Source organism: Martes martes, assembly GCF_963455335.1.
Source record: "Martes martes genome assembly, chromosome: 6".
NCBI classification, from domain to species: domain Eukaryota; kingdom Metazoa; phylum Chordata; class Mammalia; order Carnivora; family Mustelidae; genus Martes; species Martes martes.
The window spans coordinates 81027258-81048466 of record NC_137893.1 but is presented as its reverse complement, the minus strand read 5'-3'; the positions used below and the strand labels follow the sequence as shown (position 1 = coordinate 81048466).

The 21209-nt window shown below is 35.2% G+C and overlaps 1 protein-coding gene across 1 annotated transcript in view; it reads right to left on the bottom strand.

The window, feature by feature from the left end:
- CEP85L (centrosomal protein 85L) overlaps positions 1-21209 on the bottom strand; it is a 165450-nt gene that overhangs the window by 46741 nt on the left and 97500 nt on the right. Inside the window, exon 5 of the mRNA XM_080805139.1 lies at positions 13645-13762. Coding sequence (XP_080661265.1) covers positions 13645-13762 — 118 coding nt within the window. The remainder of the gene's footprint in view (positions 1-13644; positions 13763-21209) is intronic.

The window sequence follows — 21209 nt, the reverse complement described above, 5'->3', positions numbered from 1 at the left end:
GGTTAATATATGAAAGTCGTTGTTCTCCTATATACCAGCAATGAACAAGTGGAGTTTGAAATTATAAACACACTGCCAGGTACCTGGGTGGCTCAGTTGGTTAAGTGTCTGCCTTCAGCTCAGGTCATGATCCCAGGATCCTGGGATCCCGCCCCTCATCACACTCCCTGCTGTCAGGGAGTCTGCTCCTCCCTCCCCCTCTCCTACACCTTCCCCTTCCAGCTTGTGCTCTCTCTCACACACTCTCTCTCTCTCAAATAAATAAAATCTTTAAATAAATAAATAAATAAATAAATAATAAAAATAAAAACACACTGCCATTTACATTAGCACTCCAAAAAATGAAATAAGTAAAAATATAACAAAATATATACAAGATATCTATAAGTCAAATTACAAACCTCTGATCAAAGACATCAAAGAAGAACAAAATAAAGAGATACTCCATGTTCATAGATAGACTCAGGGCTGTCAAGATGTTAGGTTCTTCCTAGCTTAAACTATAGATTCAATGCAATCTCAAGCAAAATCCCAGCAAGTTATTTGTGGATAGGAACAAAATGATTCTAAAGTTTCTATGGAAAAACAAAGGATCCAGGATAGCCAACATAATACTGAAGGAGAAGAACAAAGATAGAGGACTGACACTATCTGACTTTAAGACGTAAAATAAACCTACAGTAATCTAGAATGTGTGACACTGTGGAAAGACCAAACAGGTCAATGGAACAGAATAGAAAGCCCAGAAATAGATTGGTACAAAGACTATACAGTGGAGCAAAAGGAAGTCTTTTCAACAAATCATGGTGAACAATGGGACATCCACGTGCAAGAAAATGAATCTATAGACACAGGTTTTACACTCTTCAAAAAAAAAACAACTAAAAATGGACCACAGACCTAAACATAAAATACAAAACTATTAAACCCCTAGAACACAGGAAAAAACCTAGAAGACTATGAATATGGCAATGACTTTTAGATACACTACTAAAGGTCTGATCCAAAAAAGAAACAAATAATAAGCAGGATTTCATTAAAAATTTCTGCTCTGCAGAAGACTACCAAGAAAATGAGACAAAAGGCCACAAACTGGCAGAAACGATTTGCAGAAGATCCATCTGATAAAGGGTTTGTATCTGAACTATAAAAAGAACTCCTAAAACTCAAAATTAAAAAATAACATGATTAAAAATGGGGAAAAGACCTGGACAGACACCTCACTGAAGAAAATATACAGATGGCAAACAAATATATGAAAAGATGTTCAAAATCAAATGTCTTTAGGGAATTACAAATTAAAACACAGAGCAACCTACCTCCACATACCTATCAGAATAGCCAAAATCTAAAACACTGACACCACCAGATATTGGTGAGGGTATGGAACAACAGAAACTCTCATTCACTAATGGTGGGAATGTAAAGTATTAAAGCCACTTGGAATGACAGTTTGGCAGTGAGTTGAAAACTGAAAATACTCTGACCACATGATCGAGCAATTGTGTTCACTGGTATTTACCCAAATGAATAGACAGCATGCTATACAAAAAGCTTCACATGGAAGTTTTTAGCAGCTTTATTCATATTTGCCAAAACCTGAAAATAACTAAAATTTCCTTCAGTGGGTGAACAGATAAACTGTGGTACATCCAGATAATGGAATATTATTCAGTACTAAAAAGACATAAGCTATCAATATGTGAAAAGACATAGAGGAGGGGTGCCTGGGTGGCTGTTTGTTAAGCTCATGACCTCTGGCTCAGATCATGATGCCAGGGTCCTGGGATCAAGGCCCACATCTGGCTTCCTCCTCAGCAGCAGAGTCTACTTCTCCTTCTCCCTCTGCTCCCTACCCCCACTCTGTTTCTGCTCTGTCTCTCACTTTCTCTCTCAAATAAAGAATATCTTTTAAGAAAAGACTTAAGAAATTTAAGTGTACATTATGAAGTGAAAGAAGCCATCATGAAAAGCTATATGCGGTATGATTCCAACTATATCACATTCTGGAAAAGGCAAAACTATGGAGACAATAAAAAGACTGGTTGTTGCCAGGGGCTAAGAGAGAAGAAGGAATGAACAGGCAGAGCACAGATTTTTAGGGCACTGAAACTATTCTGTACAATACTACCATGATGGATATAGGTCATTATATATTTGTCCAAACTCACAGAATTGTAAACACCAAGTGTGAACCTTAATGTGAACTATGGCCTTTGAGTGATAATGATGTGTCAATATAGGTTCAATAGTGACAAAGATACCCTGTGATACAGGATGTCAACAGTGAAGAAAGCTATAGGTGTGCGGTGGCACAGGATACATGAGAACTCTGTACATTCTGCTCACCTCTGTTTTGAACCTATAACTGCTCTAAAATATAAAATTTATTGATTTTACCAATAATAAGGTGTTTCTAGGACAATGAAATATACGCATTTCTGGAAGACCATTAAAAAACCAAGCACTAAAAGTAGTAGGTCTTAAAGGAAAAGTAAAAACAAAAATAGTCCATTCAAAGCCTATACAACTTAAGCCAGATTACTAATCAAAACTAACAGGGGAACTTTTGTAGCAACATGGACGGGACTGGAAGAGATTATGCTGAGTGAAATAAGTCAAGCAGAGGGAGTCAAGTATCATATGGTTTCACTTATTTGTGGAGCATAACAAATAATATAGAGGACAAGGGTAGATGGAGAGGAGAAGGGAGTTAAGGGGAATTGGAAGGGGAGGTGAACCATGAGAGACTATGGACTCTGAAAAACAACCTGAGGGTTTTGATGGGGCGGGGGGTGGACGGTTGGGGGAACCAGGTGGTGGGTATTAGGGAGGGCACAGATTGCATGGAGCACTGGGTGTGGTGAAAAAAACAATGAATACTGTTACGCTGAAAATAAATAAAAAATTAAAAAAAAAACCTAACTGGGGAGAAGAGCTCAACATTTTGGACAGGCAGTCATAGTTAATATTAAACAACCACATGCACAGAAATTGTCAAAATGCTGATGTCATTTTAATTAGAGCAGGTCTGGTGGGTGTTGAGATGATATAGTTAGAACTTGCAATACAGGGACTACTATTCAGGTATGGAGGAGGCAACACAACCTGCCATGTCCTGAAACCAAGGCAGTACAGCACTCTGTACATTTCTCAAGGCAGTACAGCACTCTTAAAATTCTCTGAAAATGCAGCTTGAAGAGGCTTCTGCTGCCAATGCAGTAGGTGAGCCTAGGCCTTTTCTGCAGCCTGCCAAAGATTCTAATTTAACTCCCACTAGTCTAATTTCCCTTGCCTGGAAAAACAAAACAAAAACCGCATCAGAACCAATGCAACTTGAAAACTATACTGACAACATTCTATCTACCATTTGTGTATGGGCAAATCTGCACTACAGAAAAGTGTTTCATAGCAGGACAGGCTGTAGAACTTGTACATGAAATGAAGAAGACAGAAAGAGGAAAATCTGAAGCCAGAAATGCTTGAAGCCTTTAAATTGCTTTTTCAGGCTCTGAGTGTCTTCCCTTCATTTTTGTGACAATACCACGTACCACCCACTCCTGCCATGCCCCTTCGCAGGTTGTGCTCTTTTACTGCCTTCTAAAATACGGCTAGTCCCCGTCTTTACTTCTGGGTCCCATTTTCTTCACTCCTTGAATACATAATCATGCCCAACCTTCAACAACCACCCAGGTGGACTGACAAGTCCTAAATCTCTAATCTCTCCCTTAGACCTACAATGAATATCAGCCTCATTCTTCACCTCAGTCCCAAATTTACAATATATGAGCTTAACTCATTATTTTCCTCCTCTAAACTTATTCCTGATGTTTTCATCTCTATCCTTGTCTTTGACAATATGAACCAAGCAATTTTGCCCATTCTCTAACTCATTAAATTCCTTAAATCAAGCCCATGCTTGGTCACAGAGAGGTTTAATAAATATTCTTTCTCTTGTCATGACCAATGGTGTTTTAAAATTCAGGTGTGTTCATTTAAGTTTAAGACTACTGAAATAGCCTCCTGACTAGTTTCTGCCTGAATACCTACCATAAATCTGTTATGCCACTGGGAACCAAACTAGGATACTTTGGAGAGTAAAAGAGGGTGTTATTAATCACTGTGCTAGTACAACAGGCATTAACTAACTGGAACTGTACCTAAATGTGGGACAAATGGGCCCTTTACTCTACAGTCTGCTCATGTCTGTAACCACACTCTCACCACTACTCTTCTCTCATTTTGCACTTCATCCACACACAATAATTTGTAGTTTTCCAAATGCATTATTTCTTCTCTTGCCTTTGGACCTCTTCACACACAGTATATTATACCTCAAGCACTTTTACTCCATGTCCTTTACCTGCTAAATTCTTTTACTTCATCAGGTTCTCAGTTCAGATATCCTTCCTGCAGGAAGTCTGAGCCAACCTCTGGAAGACTAGTTTCTATGTTCTTAGTAGGGATTCCCACGGCACTTTATATAGATCCCATTTGAGTACGTCAAACTTACTGTGACTGTGTCTTATTTATCTGTCTTCCTCATTAGATTGTACACTCCTTGAAGAAAACAACTTCACTCACATTTATACTACTAGTACCTACACAGGGCCTTATACACAGTAAACATAAATAATTTTTGAAGAAATGGTTACACAGTTTTTTGACAGTCTCTCTCTGTAGACTTCAAGATCCATGAAAATAGAAACTATTCTTCACTCTTGTGGGTCCAGCATTTGCCACATTAGATGTTTATGTTTTGTTGAACAAGCTCATTTGTAAAGGTAGAACTCATTTATAAAATGCTTACTAAAACCAAACGACTTGGTAGTAGAAAAAAATAGCTGAAGGAAAAACAAATAGAAAAAAATTATATAAATGGAAAGAAAAAGTACAAAATGGAAAGAAAATAAGAAATGATGCATCAATGAAGCTTAATTAAAATAAATATTATTTGGTTGGTCTTTCCAAGGGTCACATCTGTATTAAAGGAAGGCATCGCTTCTTCATTTTTAAGATTTTATTTATTTATTTGGCAGAGAGAGAGGAAGAGAGAGAACAAGTAGGGGGAGTGTAGGCAGGCAGAGGGAGAGGGAGAAGTAGACTCTCCTCAGAGCAGGCAGCCTGATATTGGACTCAATCCCAGGACCCTGGGATCATGACCTGAGCTGAAGGCAGACGCTTAACTGACTTAATCGCTTAATCGAGAGGGAGAAGAAGGGAAGCAGGTTCCCTGCAGAGCAGAGAGCCCCAACGTGGGGCCCCATCCCAGGACCCCGAAATCATGACTCGAGCTGAGGGCAGAGGCTTAACCCACGAGCCACCCAGGCGCCCCACAGTTCCTTCAGTTTTTAACAAAAGGTAAAAAGGATCCCTTATATTCTGTTTGTTTGTTTGTTTGTTTTCCAAGAAGGCCTGTTAACTACAGGTTGAAATTTTGGTATAAGGCATTATGTAAATACAGCAATTCTACTACTAAAACAATCTAGAAAGTGTGAATTTTAAGATGAAGTTCTAGTTCTCATTTTCTACCTATGAGATTTAATGATGTTTTTCAGGTCATCTTGATCGTAAGGCTATTCAAAGTTTTTAATAGGTAAATAGTTATTTCTCAAGAATATGTTTATAAATGTTATTTTATTTTAAAAATTTACTGTATTTAACCTCAAATATACAGAATATGAAAATTACAATTTTTTTTTGTTTAATGTGCTATGGAATTAGGATGAATAAGCTATGGGCCCCAAAATGTGTATATAAAATGCTGTGCATAAATAATAACATTATTCATACATCCAAGGTAAAAATTCCTTTGCTATTATTCTTCACAGAAATTGAAGAAATAACTCTAAAATTTGCATGGAATCACAAAGACCCCAACAGCCAAAGCAATCCTGAGAAACAAAGGAAAAAAAATTAAAGCCAGAGGTATCATGCTTCTGGATTTCAAACTATACTAAAAAGCCATAATAATAAAAACAGTACAGTACTGACACAAAAAGGACACATCAACCAATGGAACAGAGTAGAGAGCCCAGAATTAAATCCTGGCATATACAGTCAACGAGGAAAGAATAGTATTTTTAACAAATGTGCTGGGTAAACTGTAGAAACACATACAGAACCATGAAATCGAGTCCCTATCTGACACCATTCACAAAAATTAACTTTAAATAGATGGAAGACTTAAAAGATCTGACACCATAAAACTCCTAGAATGAAACACGGGGAAAAACTCATCATATTGGTCTCAGCAATGACTTGTTTTTTTGGATATGACATCAAAAGCACAAACAACAAAAGCAAAAATCGACAAACAGAAGTACATCAAACTCAAATGCTTCTGCACAGAAGATCTAATAATTAACAAAATGAAAAACAACCTACAGAATAAGAAAATATTTTAGGAAACCATATATCAGAAAAGGATTAACATCCAAAATATATAAAGAACTTGATTTAATAATTAAAAATAAACAATCTACTTTAAAAAAATGGGCAAAAGAACTAAACAGATATTTTTCCAAAGAGGACGTCAAAATGGCTAACAGACATATAGGAAGATGCTCCATATCATTAATCATCAGGAAAATGCAAATCAAAACTACAATGAGCTACCCTGTCACACCTGTTAGAATGACTATCATCAAGAAGACAAGAAATTACAGATGCTGGCAAAGATGCAGTGAAAAAGGAACCTTTTACACAGAATTGGTGGGAATGTAAATCGGTCCAGCCACTATGGACCAATAAAATAGATCTACCATACAATCCAGCAATATCATTTCTGGGTACGTTCCCACAAGAAATGCAAACAGCGTTTCTTTTTTTGAAGATTTCATTTATTAGAGAGAGAGCACTATGGACCAATAAAATAGATCTACCATACAATCCAGCAATATCATTTCTGGGTACGTTCCCACAAGAAATGCAAACAGGGTTTCTTTTTTTGAAGATTTCATTTATTAGAGAGAGAGAAAATGAGACAGAGAGAGAGAGAGAGAAAAAGATGGGGGAGGGTCAGAGGGAGAAACAGACTACCCATTGAACAGGGAGCCTGATGCAGGACTGGCTCTTGGGACTCTAGGATCATGACCTGAGCAGAAGGCAGACACTTAATGAACTGAGCCACCGAGGCACCCCACAAACAGGATTTTGACAAGATACATACCCTCCCATGTCTATCACAGCATTATTCATAATAGCTAGAATATGGAAAAACCCATATGCCCATCAGTGGATAAAAAAGATATGATGTTACATATATACGGTAGAATATTATCTGGCCACGAAAAGGAAGATATTCTACTATTTATGATGACATGAATTGACCTTAAGCACATTACATTAAGCAATATAAGTCAGACAGAGAAAGAGAAGTACTGTAGGATATCACTTATGTGTAGAATCTAAAAAAATTAAACCTGTAAAAACCAGAGAGTAAAATGGTAGTTACCAAAGGATGAGAGGTGCAGAGGTGGAAGTCAGGGCAATAGGTTATAAGGGCACAAACTCGTAGGGAGTAGTAAATATGCCACAGAAATTTCATGCACAGTATAATGAATATAAACAATAATACAAACTATAATTATTTAATGCAATAAATATTACTACATTAGTAAACATTATATAAATGTGTTAAAAGTACCAGTCTGCATACATCTTAAATTTACATATTACAGGTCAGATTTATTCAATGAAAAAAAGAAAAGCACTATTCACACACCAAAAATCTTTCATTTGTTAAGTATTTTGTTATCATATTTGTTGTTCTTTTAAAACCTTGCTGTTTTTCAGTTATCTATTGAAAAAAGTTCATCTCATATATTTGTAACACCCATCTAGTATTTGCAGTTTTCCTTGTATTTCTCTAACTTCTCAACAATATTTTAACTCCCTAGATAATTTAAAATCCTTCTACTGTTTTCAGCAGCCCCCTTGCCCACATCCCTCCAGCTATTTCAATATGTCCTTGTAGCCTGACTTAGAGAGCCCTCTACTGGCCAGATGCTATGTCAAAAACCATTTTCTTCAGCTTTCAAATGCATATTAAGATACACATATTTTTGATAATATAATAATTGTATAATTCAAGCTAACCCTTTATTCAGAAAAATAAAGTTACAAGGAGAAACTGCATGATTCTATAAAACTGTTATCAAATTAAATTACACTACTTACATAGTACAGAAATACCACTGTTAAATAACTACACTATTAATCTCAGTACCATAGAGCCTTACTATCATGGGATAGAACTAAAAGATGAGATCACATTGCAATGAGGTATTCTGATGTATTAGTAACTGAAGTATGGTAAACAAGCTGGAATCTCTGTTAAATGCTTCTGCCTTAAGTAAGTCTGAAGATTAGTTGGTCTTCAATATTTCCTGACTTTAACAGACCAATTCCTTTAATTAAAAAAATAATAAGTTTGAAAATTTAACAGAGGAAAAAAATTCCACTTAAAATGACTTTTTAAAATTCCAGAAATAAAGACAAAACAATTTCCATAAATAGAAATATATACTGCCATAAAGTTATTAGTCCTCACTTTTGATCCCAATAAAAATGCCAATAGTTTTTAATGTTTTGGAAGTAAACAAGCCAAACAGAAAGTCTATATAGAAAACCACACAAACAAGTTTTAAGAAAAATTCTTAAAAAGAGTATGAGAAAGCCACCTTTTCAGTTGCATAAATTTTGTTATAAGGCCTTATATACCATGTGTTCCCATTAGACTGTACTCTCAGTGGCAAAACCAACCTCATTCACATTTCTATTCCTTGCACCTAGACATTGCCTCACCCAGAGTGAACATAAATTTTGAAGAAATGGATAATCATGTTTACCTATATGGCCTCTCCCTCTGTAGTTTGAGGTCGATGAAGGTAGGAACCATTCTTCACCTTGGTGACCTCACAACTTAAGACAGTGGATGTTTAGTAGCTATTCTCTCAGATGGGTTCATTAGTGAAGACAGGACTTATTTATAAAATAAATACTCATTAGAATTAGAGAAACTTCATAGTAGAAAATAACAGATATAGGAAAAAGAAATAGAATGACACAAATAGAAAGAAAATATTATGATAAATTCAGAAAATGTATTTTCAAGTCAAACTATAGACAAAAAGCTAATTCTTTTATATGTACAGGGCTTACAAAATTAATAAGGAAAAAACCAATACCTAACAGAAAAAACCAAAGTATGGATAAGAAATGACATTTCACAGAAAAGAAATATGAATGGGACTTAAATATATAAAAAGAAATTCAGCATCACTCAGGAGGAAAAGATATTAAAACCATATGAAGAAAAGAAGAAAGATCTCGAATTAGCAACCTAACTTTATAGCCTAAGTCTGGAAAGAGAATAAACTAAACCCAAAACTATCAGAAGGAATGAAATAATAAAGATTCAAACAGTGATAAATGAAATAGAGAATATAAAAACAATACTGAAAATTAATGAAATTAAAATGTGGTTCTCTGAAAAAAATCTCAGCAAAATTGATAAACCTTTAACCTAGATGGACTAAGGGAAAAGACTCTAATTACTAAAATCAGAAATGAAAATAATGACACTATCAACTCTATAGACATAAAAAGGATTATGAGTACTGCGAACAATTAATTATACACCAACAAATTGGATAAACCAGATACAATGGACAATTTCCTAAAAACATAAAACCTACCAAGACTAAATCATGAAGAAAAAGAAAATCTGAGCAGATCTATCTATTAAGAGACTGAATCAGTAATCAAAGATCTCCTCCCACTGCTCCACCGCTCCACTGCCCCCGCCCCTGCCCCGCAAACACAAAGCCCTAGCCCTGGACCTGGTGGCTTCACTGGTGAATTCTACCAAACATGTAAAAAAAGAATACCAATCCCTTTCAAACTTTTCCAAACACTGAAAGAGGAGAAACTACATGTCCTAAGTCATTCTGTGAAGACAGAATTATTTTGATACCAAAGCCAGACAAAGACACTAAAAAGGAAACTACACACCAATATCTCTGATGCAAAAATCCTCAACATGATATTAACAAACTGAATTCAGCAGTATATTAAAAGGATTATAATCTATGACCAAGTAGGATTTATTCCTGGAATGCAAGCATGGTTTTCAACATATCAAAACTGATCAATGTAACAGATCACATTAATAGAATAAAGGGAAAAAACCCCACAATCATCTCAAGTGATGTTGAAAAGTATATGACAAAATTCAACATCCTTTGGTGATTAAAACACAAAAAACTAGAAACAGAAGGAAACTACCTCACAATAATAATGCTATACAGAAAAAAACCCACAGCAAAGATTATACTCAATGGTGAAAGACTGAAACTTTTCCTCTAAGATCAGGAACTAGGCAAGGATACCTATTTTCACCACTTCTATTCAGCAAAATACTGGAAGTTATAGCCAGAGTAATTAGGCAAAGAAAAGAAATACAAGACATCTAAATTGGAAAGGAAGACATGAAATCATCTCTGTTCAGGTGATAGAATCCTGTATGTAGAAAATCCCAAAAATTCCACAAAAAGCCTGTTAGAGCTATTGAATAAATTCAATGAAGTATTAGGATACAAAATCAACAGACAAAAATTTGTTGCATTTCTATGTACTAACAATGAACACTCTGGAAAAGAAATTATGAAAACAATCCTATTTACAAAAAATATCAAAAAGAATAAAATACTTAGGAATTAACCAAGGAAATAAAAGACGTGTATAATAAAAATTACAAAATACTGCTGAAAGAAAATGAAGACATAAATAAATGTAAAAACATCCCATGTTCTTAATATTGTTAAGATGTTAATATTAGTCAAAATTATCTACTGCAATCCCTATCAAAATCACACTTTTTTTTAAGAAAGAGAAAACACCATAAAATTCATATAGAATCTCAATGGACCACAAACAGCTTAAACAATCTTAAAAAGGAGAACAAAACTGGCGAACTCATACTTCTGGATTTCAAAACAGTGTGGTACTGAATAACAAAAGACACATATAGATCAATGGAATGGAACCCAGAGTCCAGAAATAAATTCTGGCATACCTGGTCAAATGATTTTTAACAAGGTTCCAAGACCATTCAATGTGGAAGTCTTTTCCACAAATGCTGCTGGGAAAACAGGATTATCCACATGCAGGAGAACGAAGCTGAACCCTTACCTAATAACAAATAGAAAAATTCACTGAAAACAGATCAAAGACCTAAACATAAGACCTAAAACTATAAAACTCCTCGAAGGAAACATGTGGCAAAAGCTTCAAGACATTGAATTTGTCAACGAGCTCTTGGATTTGACACCAAAGACACAGGCAATAAAAGAAAAAGTAAATAAACTGGACTTGAAACATTAAAAATTTTGTGCATGAAAAGACACTACTAACAGAGAAAACAATCAATAGAATGGGAAAAAATACTTGCAAATCATATATTTAATAAAGGGTTACTATCTAGAATATAGAGAGAATTTTTAAAACTCAACAACAAAAAACAAGCAACCAATTCAAAAATGGGCAAAGAACTTGAAAAGATATTTTCTTTAAGAAGTTATACAAATAGCCAATAAGCCATAAAATGATGCTCATATCATTAATCATTAAGAAAATGCAAACCAAAACTACAATGAAATGCCACCTCATATCCACTGGGATGGCTACTACCAAAGATCAAAAAGTAACAAGTATTGGTGACAATGTGGAGAAACTAGAACCCTTGTACACTATTGGTGGAAATCCAAAATGGTACAGCCACTGTGGAAAATAGTAAGGTGCTTCCTCAAAAAATTAAAAATAGAATTACTATATGATCCAGCAATTCCACTTTTTGATATACACTCCAAAAAACTGAAAGCAGGGTCTGCAAGAGATATTTATATACCCATATTCAAATAAATATTAAAAATGTCCACAATAGTGTTATTCACTACAGCTAATATGTAGAAGCAAACAGGGGCACCTGGGTGGCTCAGTCAATCAGGCATCTGCCTTGGTTAAGGTCATGATCTTGGGGTCCTGGGATCGGTCCCTGCACTGGGCTCCCCAGTCAGAGGGGAGCCTGCTCTTCCCTTTCCCTCAGCCCTTCCCCCTGCTTACGCTCATGGTCTCTCTCAAATAAATAAAAAAATCTTTTAAAAATGTGGATGTGAACAAAGTGCCTGTCAAGAGAGGAATGAATAAAACAAAACATGGCTATAATGGAATATATTCAGCCATAAAAAGGAAGAAAATTCTGACACACTATGGCACGGAAGAACCTTGAGGAAACTATGTTAAGTGAAAAAAGCCAGTCACAAAAAGACAAATACTGTATGATTTACTTAACATGAGATTTTAGAGTAATCAAAATCATGGAGAATGAAAGTAGAACAGTATTGCCAGGGGTTGGGGAGGTTAGTGGGGAGTTATTGTTTAATGGGTACAAAGTTTTAGTTTTATAAGACATAAAGAGGTATGGAAATGGATGGTGCTGATGGTTGTACAATATTGTAAATGTATCTGACACCTCTGAACTATATATTTAAAAATGGTTAAGATGGGGAAAAATGGTTAAGATGGTAGATTTTATATGTATCTTACACAATTTTAAATTTTTTTAAAAACCATGGCGAGAACTCCCTACCCTACCTTATATGAGAAGGGTAAACATCTCACAGTTTGATAACACAATAGCAACTTGATAATATCAATAAAAATGACCAACTCATACAACACCTATAAATTTCACTTGAGAATTTAACTTACAAAAATACTTGCATATAAGCAAAACAGTATTTACAAAAGGTTATTCTTCACATTATTTACAGTAGCCCCAAATTAGAAACAACCTAAATTCTGACTAGTAGGGATAAGATGAATAAATTATGCTATCTCCACACAACAGGAAATCAATCAGCTATAAAAGAAAAGAAAGGGATGTTATCTTTGTAAAGATCAAGGAATAAACAAATACAAATACTGTATTTGTTTAACTGAATAATAGTTGACTCACACTACATTAGTTTCAGGTGTACAAAACTGTGACTCAACAAGTCTGTATGTTATACTGTGCTCACATGTGTAGCTGCCATCGATCATCATACAACACTATTACAATACCACTGACTAGATTCCCTACCCTGTACCTTTTATCTCCCATGACTTATTCACTCCATAACAGGAAGCCTGTACCTCCACTCCCCTTCACCCATTCTGCTCATTCCCCTGGGCAACCATCAGTTTGTTCTTTGTATTTATGAGACTGTTTTTGCTTTTTTAATCACTGTATTTTAAATAATTTTATGTCATGTAAAGGGAAAAAGCAAGGCACTGAAAAATGTATATATCTTGATTCTTTTTGTGAAGACAGGGAAAAAATACATTTATATCTACTAATAACATACATTAATTCTGGAAAGATATATTAGAAACTGGTAATAGTAATTCCTTATGTGTGTGGGGAGGGAATATAAACTGGACATTTGGAAAATAGTTCTTGGACATCTTTTATTATGTATATAAATTTGAACCATGTGAATGGATTAATTAAAAAGGATCCTTATCTTACAAGCTAATTATATAATTAACACATGTTTTACTAATAAAACAACAACTACAAAATTCTCTATATCATACCTGCAAACCAGCCACATAAGAATCTTCGCAGTTTACATAATGTCCCAACATGGCATGTTGTGCTCGTAATTCATTATCCCTTATCCTCTCATGTAGGTGCGTAATTTGTTGTTTCTGCCTGCAAAACATAAATTGAGGTGACATTATAAAGAATATGCTTTTCTAAGAGACCATTAAAAGCAGAATTTTAAGTTTTCTAATAGTTTGATGTAAGAATTAAAAGTATTATCAACCTTAAAATTCATAATAGGGAATTTTTCAAAACCACAGTACCGTGAGTTATGTGGACCACAGAAGAAGTTTATTTATAATGTAGAATACTTCTGGCATTTTATAAAATATAATCTTAGTAGAATGCTCTTCTTACATAATAATAAAGTCACATTTTGCTTGCTTTCTTCTTGTTACCTAATATAATAAATGTTATGTCCTCAGTTTGGAATTCCTTTACTTTAAAATCCATTATTTTCATTCATATAAATTCCGTTTAACACTGACATTACTCAGAATCTCACTGTCAGAAATGAAAGATATTTTCATAAACATCATCTTGCCCAACTGCTATTCTGTGCCTGTATCTTCTCAACAACATCCTAGGTTAGACAGGCTACACACAGGCATCACCAATGACGGAGAATTCACTTGGTGACAGATTTAGATTTGGACAGCTTAGACATTTCACTTTTTAAAAAAAATTTTTAAATTTTTTTTATAAACATATAATGTATTTTTAGCCCCAGGGGTACAGGTCTGTGAATTGCCAGGTTTACACACTTCACAGCACTCACCATAGCACACACCCTCCCCAATGTCCATAACCCCACCACCCTCTCCCCGCCCCCCTCGCCCCAACAACCCTCGGTTTGTTTTGTGAGATTAAGAGTCTCTGATGGTTTGTCTCCCTCCTGATCCCATCTTGTTTCATTTATTCTTTTTCTAACCCTCAAGTCCCCCACGTTGCATCTCCACTTCCTCATATCAGGGAGATCATATGATAGACATTTCACTTTAACATAACTTTGTGTTGGAAACAGACACCATGCAGTTCAAATCTTTCTTCAACAGCTCATTGCTTACTTTAATCAAGTTATTTAACATCTGTGTTTATACATCCTTTATACAGCTGACATTTCAACAGTGTGGGGTTTTCAGGCACTGACCCTGACTCCCTGCAGTGCCACACAGTTGAAAATCTGCATATAATATTTGACTCCCCAAATTTAACTACTAATAACCTACTGTTGACTGGAAGCCTTACCAGTAATGTGAACAGCTGACTAACACAACTTTTGTATACTTTATGTATTAAATACTATATTCTTACAATAGAGCTAAAGAAAATGTTATTAAGAAAATCATAACGAACAGAAAATACACTTATAGTAGTGCATTTGTTGGAAAAAATCCATGTGTAAGTGGACCCATGTAGTTCAAACCTGGGTTGTTCAGGGTCAACTGTATTTGAAAGCTGTTAGGTACGAGGCATCAGGTTAAAAGCTCATCTTTAATAACTAGTCTCATAATAAGATTATGAGGAAGAAAGAGCTTTTAAGAAAAAGTACATTGGGGCGCCTGGGTGGCTCAGTGGGTTAAGCCTCTGCCTTCGGCTCAGGTCATGATCTCAGCATCCTGGGATCGAGTCCCACATCGAACTCTCTGCTCAGCAGGGAGCCTGTTCCTCCCCTCTCTCTCTGCCTGCCTCTCTGCCTACTTGTGATCTTTCTCTGTCAAATAAATAAATAAAATCTTAAAAAAAAAAAGAAAAAAGAAAAAGTACATAGGTAAACAAATAGCTTGGTATTTGCTAAAATTACTTACAAAGTAACTTTTGGAGCAAGTTAGGTTGTATGTTTCAGACTGTATCAAAAAGCTTATTTACTCAGAGCCACTTAATGTTTTATGTACACTATCCTTTAAGAAAATTCACATAGAAAACCTCAAATAGTTAATAGATAAATTAGGAGAGATTAGTCATGACACTTTTCAAAGAACTTAAAGCTTTACAAAAGAAAACTAAACGTCCTCTTCTGGCCAATACAGAGTAACAGAAACCAGTTGTGCCCTTCTGCCTGACACAACTACAAAACAGAACAAAATACAGGAAGCAACGACTCTCAAAACACTGGACATTGGTTATTTAGGAACAGAGACTTCTGGGAGATGGGCAACAAAGGAGGTGAGCTCTATGAATGCCAGAGCCTACTGCTTCAGGTCCCACCCAACACAGGTAAAGAGCCCTCTGAGCTGAAAGGACAAAGCTGGGATACTGGAAAAATGAAGACAATTAGAGTTCACAGTGCAGTCATCCTGACTATTCAGTGGAGTGATAATGAATAAACACATGAGGAAAATTACTTAAAGTGCACATGTGCGGGGATGGTGGTCAACCAAAAAGATTAGAAGGAACAGCACCTGAGGCTTGCTTACTTGGGGGCTAGAATTGCACCTGTTTTCAAATGCCACATGGAAAACTTCCTAATTCACAGGGCATCATTTAGCAGCAATTTTCAACAAAGGTCAATTGTGACTGCAGAACAAAGTTCAGGAATATAAAAATATGTGACATCCAAAAAAAAGCTAAAATTCGTAATGTCTGGTACTTCATCAAAAATTACCAGGCATGCAAAGAAGCAGGAAAATATAACCTAAAAAGAAAAACTAGTCAACTGAAAGTGAACCAGAACTGACACAGATGATAGAATTAATAGACAAAGAGTCTAAATTGGTTATTAGAACTGTTTTTATGTGTTCAAAAAACTAGATCAATTATGTTAAATAAAGACACAGAAAACATAAATAGGGGTGCCTGAGTGGCTCAGTGGGTTAAAGCCTCTGCCTTTGGCTCGGGTCATGATCCCAGGGTCCTGGGATTGAGCCCCGCATTGGGCTCTCTGCTCAGCAGCAAGCCTGCTTCCCCCTCTCTCTCTGCCTGCCTCTCTGCCTATTTGTGATCTCTCTCTCTGTCAAATAAATAAAATCTTAAAAAAAAAAAAAAAGAAGAAAACAAAAGTATTATCCTGAATGGGATTAAAAGCAGATTACAATTTGCAGGAGAAGATTAGTGAATTCGAAGACAGCAATAAAAACTATCCAAAAGGAAATAGAGAAAAAAAGACAAATAGAAAAAAACTCAAGTGCATCAGTGAGCTGTGGGATTTAAGAGACTGAACATACTGTAATTAGAACCCCTGAAGTGGGGGGGAGGGACAAGAAAAATATTTTGTAGAAAACTGGCCAATGTTTCCAAACTTAATGAGAACTATATATCCATAGATCTAAGATGAGAAAACCCCAAGCACAAGTAACCTGAAGAAAACTAAACCAAGGATCATCTTAATCAAATAGCTTAACATCAGTGATAAAGAGAAAATCCTAAAAGTAGTCAGAGAACAAAGGATATATTCATTCAGAGAGACAAAGCTAAACAAAATAGCAGATGTCTCATTTGAAACAATGCAAAGAAGAAGACAGTACTTTAAAGTATTACATTAAAGTATTAAAATTTAAAAGCTATCAATCTAGAGAATTTTTTTACCCAAGGTAAACTTGAAGCAAAATAACAACTATCAACCTACAGTCATTCATCTAATGAAAGTATCAAAGACAGAGATAAAAACAGGCTTTTTTGAAAACTTAAAAGCTGAAAGAATCTATCACAGCAGACTTCAACTACAAGAAATGATAAAGGAACACCTCCAGGCAAAAGGAAAATACCAAATGAAAACGTGGACCTACACAAAAGGAAGAAGAGCACCCAAAATGATAACTACATGAGCAAATACATTACCATTCTTATTACTTAAATCTCTTTAAAAGATAATGGACTGTGTAAAGCAAACAAACCAACAAAGCCACAAAGTACTGTGGGGTTTATAGAGGGTAGAAGTAAAATGTATGAAAAAATAGCTCACAGACTGGGAGAGGAAAACTAGGAGTATATTTTCATAAGATTCTTACATTGTACATGTAGCAGTATAGTAATGCAGTACTGCTTAAGGGTAGACTACTGTACTTTAAAGATGTATATTATACAGTCGGTTAAGTGTCTGCTCTGGTCATGATCCCAGGATCCTGGGATCGAGTCCCACATCGGGCTACTTGCTCAGTGGGGAGCCTGCTTCTCCTCTGCCTGTCACTCCCCCTGCTTGTGTTCACTCATGCTCTCTCTCTCTCTCTCTCTAACAAATAAATAAATAAATAAATAAAATCTTAAAAAAAAAAGATGTATATTATAAACTCTACAGCAACCACTATTTTAACTCAATAAAGAGTTATAGCTAATAAAGCCAACAAAGGACATAAAGGGAATTAAAAAAATATTCAACCCATTCAAGAGGAAAAAAGGGGAACAACACCGATGGGACAAGTAGAAAACAAACAGTAAGACAGGAGATTTAAAACCAAACGTATCAATAATCACAAAATATAAATGATCTAAATAGCCCAATTAAAAAGCAGACACTGTCAGAATGGATAAAAAGAAAGATTCAACTACATGCTAGCTATAAAAACAAAAAACAAAACTTTAAATATAATGATACAGGGGCGCCTGGGTGGCTCAGCGGGTTAAAAAGCCTCTGCCTTCGGCTCAGGTCATGATCTCGGGGTCCTGGGATCGAGCCCCGCATTGGGTCCTCTGCTCAGCAGGGAGCCTGCTTCCCCCTCTCCCTCTGCCTGCCTCTCTGCCTGCTTGTGACTGTCTGTCAAATAAATAAATAAAGTCTTAAAAAATAAGTAAATAAATAAATAAAATGATATAGTTCTTCAAAGCTTACTCCTAAAACCAATTTGGATCTAGAAGACTTGTAATTGCTGGTTATTTTTTCTTAAGTGAAGTATAATTGACATATAACATTGTATTAGGTTCAGGTGTATAACAATGATTGTATATAACATACTGATGTGTATATATTGTGAAATGATCTCCTCAATAAGTCTAGTTAATGTCATCTTATTATATTTCTTGGACATTTATGCAAGTTTTCCATTTCTTTTTAAGTCAATTTTGTTATTCCTTTAAAATTATTCATTTTCTTTTATGTGTTCAGATTTATTGATATACGTTTATACCAATGATTTAAAACTGCTTTCTATAATTCTATAATTTCTATAATTACGTCACTTTTTATTCCTAATATTTTGAGTCTTTCTCTTTTTCCTTAATTAGCAGAACCAGAGATTTATCCACTTGATTAATTTCTGTCCTTAGTTTTATTATTTCCTTTGTTCTCTTTTACATTAACTATTCCTTTACTGGCCTTCTTAAGTTAAACATTTAAATCACTGTCTTTCCTCCTTTCCTTCCTTCCTCTTCCCTACTTAAGAAGAAAAAGACATGAGAAATGGTGATAGAGTCAAACATATTATATTTACAGTCCTAGTAGAAACAGAAATACAATATTAGAAGAGATAAAGACCAAGAATTTTCCAAAACTGATGAAAAACATCAAACTGGAATCACGAAGTACTTCAATCCCCAAGAATACCAAATAAGATGAAAATCATACGTAGGCCCATTATAGAAAAACTGCTGAGAACAAATGGAAAAAAAGACTAAATCCAAAAAATAATATAAGAGTGCATTTAATCTGGCAGCAATAAGACTTGTGGATGACTTTTTAAGAGAAACCAGAGACAACGGAATAATATCTTCAGAGTGCTGAAACAAAATAATTGCCAGTCGGGAAGTACATATCAGCCAAAAATATCTTTTACAAACAAAGGTGACATTCACAGTAGAAAAAAGATGAAAACAACCTAAATGTCCATCTACCGATAAATGGATAAAGAAAAATGTCATATATATATATATGTCGTATATATATATCGTGTGTGTATATGTATATGTGCGTATATATATATATACACATACACACGTATATATATATACACACACACGATATATATATACGTCATATATATGTCATATATATATGTCATTGGGAAGGGAAGGGAAGGGAAAATAAAAGAAAGATGAGAGCGGGGGAAGCTTCTGGGTACCCACCAAGTCCCAGCCATTTCTTTTGCCTGGAATTGACTATAACAGATGGTGAGGTCCTGACCAGAATGGGGACTGTCACTACAACATAACAAGAAAGGAATCAAATAGAATACCCAACAAATATCACATTTATAAATCAGAAAATAGGTTTAAAAAATTAAATCGAAACTGAAAAATCAAGGAGCTGCTACAAAACTTGTATTACTAAAGGAAATACTGGACCTAGCTAGAACTGCAGTGATCCTGTCCCTGATCCCAGTGAACAAATAAGAACATGTACAAATTCAGTCTCTACCTGAGAAAATACAAAAAAGCAATAGCGTGTATCTTTTGAGATAGGTTTAGAGGAGGTTCATTTTGAGAAGGTTCCTTTTCTTTTCTAATTAAATTTGGCTTATGAAAAAAGTTGCCATTGTCAGTTTTAATATTATTAATGGCTTTTAAAGCCATTATGGATACTACCACCAAATGAATTATGCTCAATAGCTATCATAATAATTTATCAGAAACTGTTATCAAAGAGACATCCCTCATGCATTACCAAATAAAAAGAGAGAGGGGGGCTGAAATAAAGACACAGGTGGCCAAAGGTCTAGGGTGGGAAAAGAAAGACCAATGAGATTTTATTCTTTTTAATTTTCCATGTATTTCTTTTTACCCAAACTATCTCAAAAAAGGGCACACAAAGGAGAAACTTACAACCATGTGGAAATTTTCCCCCTATTCCATTAATTCACATTTTTGAACTACTTCTAGTCTATAAACAAGGGATAAAACACACTTTTGAAGAACCTACCTCCTCACCCTTAGCTTCCAGAATCAGCTTTCACCCATTTTGGGACAATACAAAATATGGCCCTGAGCTTTACTTTTGAAATGTACTTCTAAATATACTTTGTATTTTTTAATTTGATGGAAAGAGGATGATCGTATTAATTTTTCTTGGACTAGTCAGAATTTTCAATTTCTTCCAAGGTGGGCCTGCCAAACAAAGTTAAGTGCATTAGCCTCAAAATACTCCCAAGGTATATTAAAAGGATTCTTATGCATTTATCTACAAATCTTAAGATTCTGCAAATAATGAAGAATCAATAATAAAGAATAATAAACAGCCTTTGTTCTTGGTTCCTGGGAAGGAGACTCTAAATCCTTGGGAGTGTTTGTTATTCATGAGCCCCCTGAAAGACACATGCATTTATGCTGAGATGACTCATGGGCCCTAGATACAAACTTTAGGATGGGGACTGTTCACCAGAAAGTCAACCACAGAACTAGAGCCTTGTGACTTTGAGCCAGTCCAACCACCAGGGAAAGAAGGAGGCTGGAGACTGAGTTCAATCATGTGGTCAATGATCTGATCAATCATGCCTACACAATGAAACTCCAATAAAAATTCTGGGAACTAGTCATATTTGTAGTTAGTTGCTTAGAAGTGTGGGTGACCTGGAGATGCCACCTTCAAACTGGAATCAGAAGTTACATAGTCTTGTTGGGGACTATGTGCCCTTAAAGCTGTGGAGTCTGATGCAAACTTAAGGGTATTTAGTGTTAAAACTGAATTGCA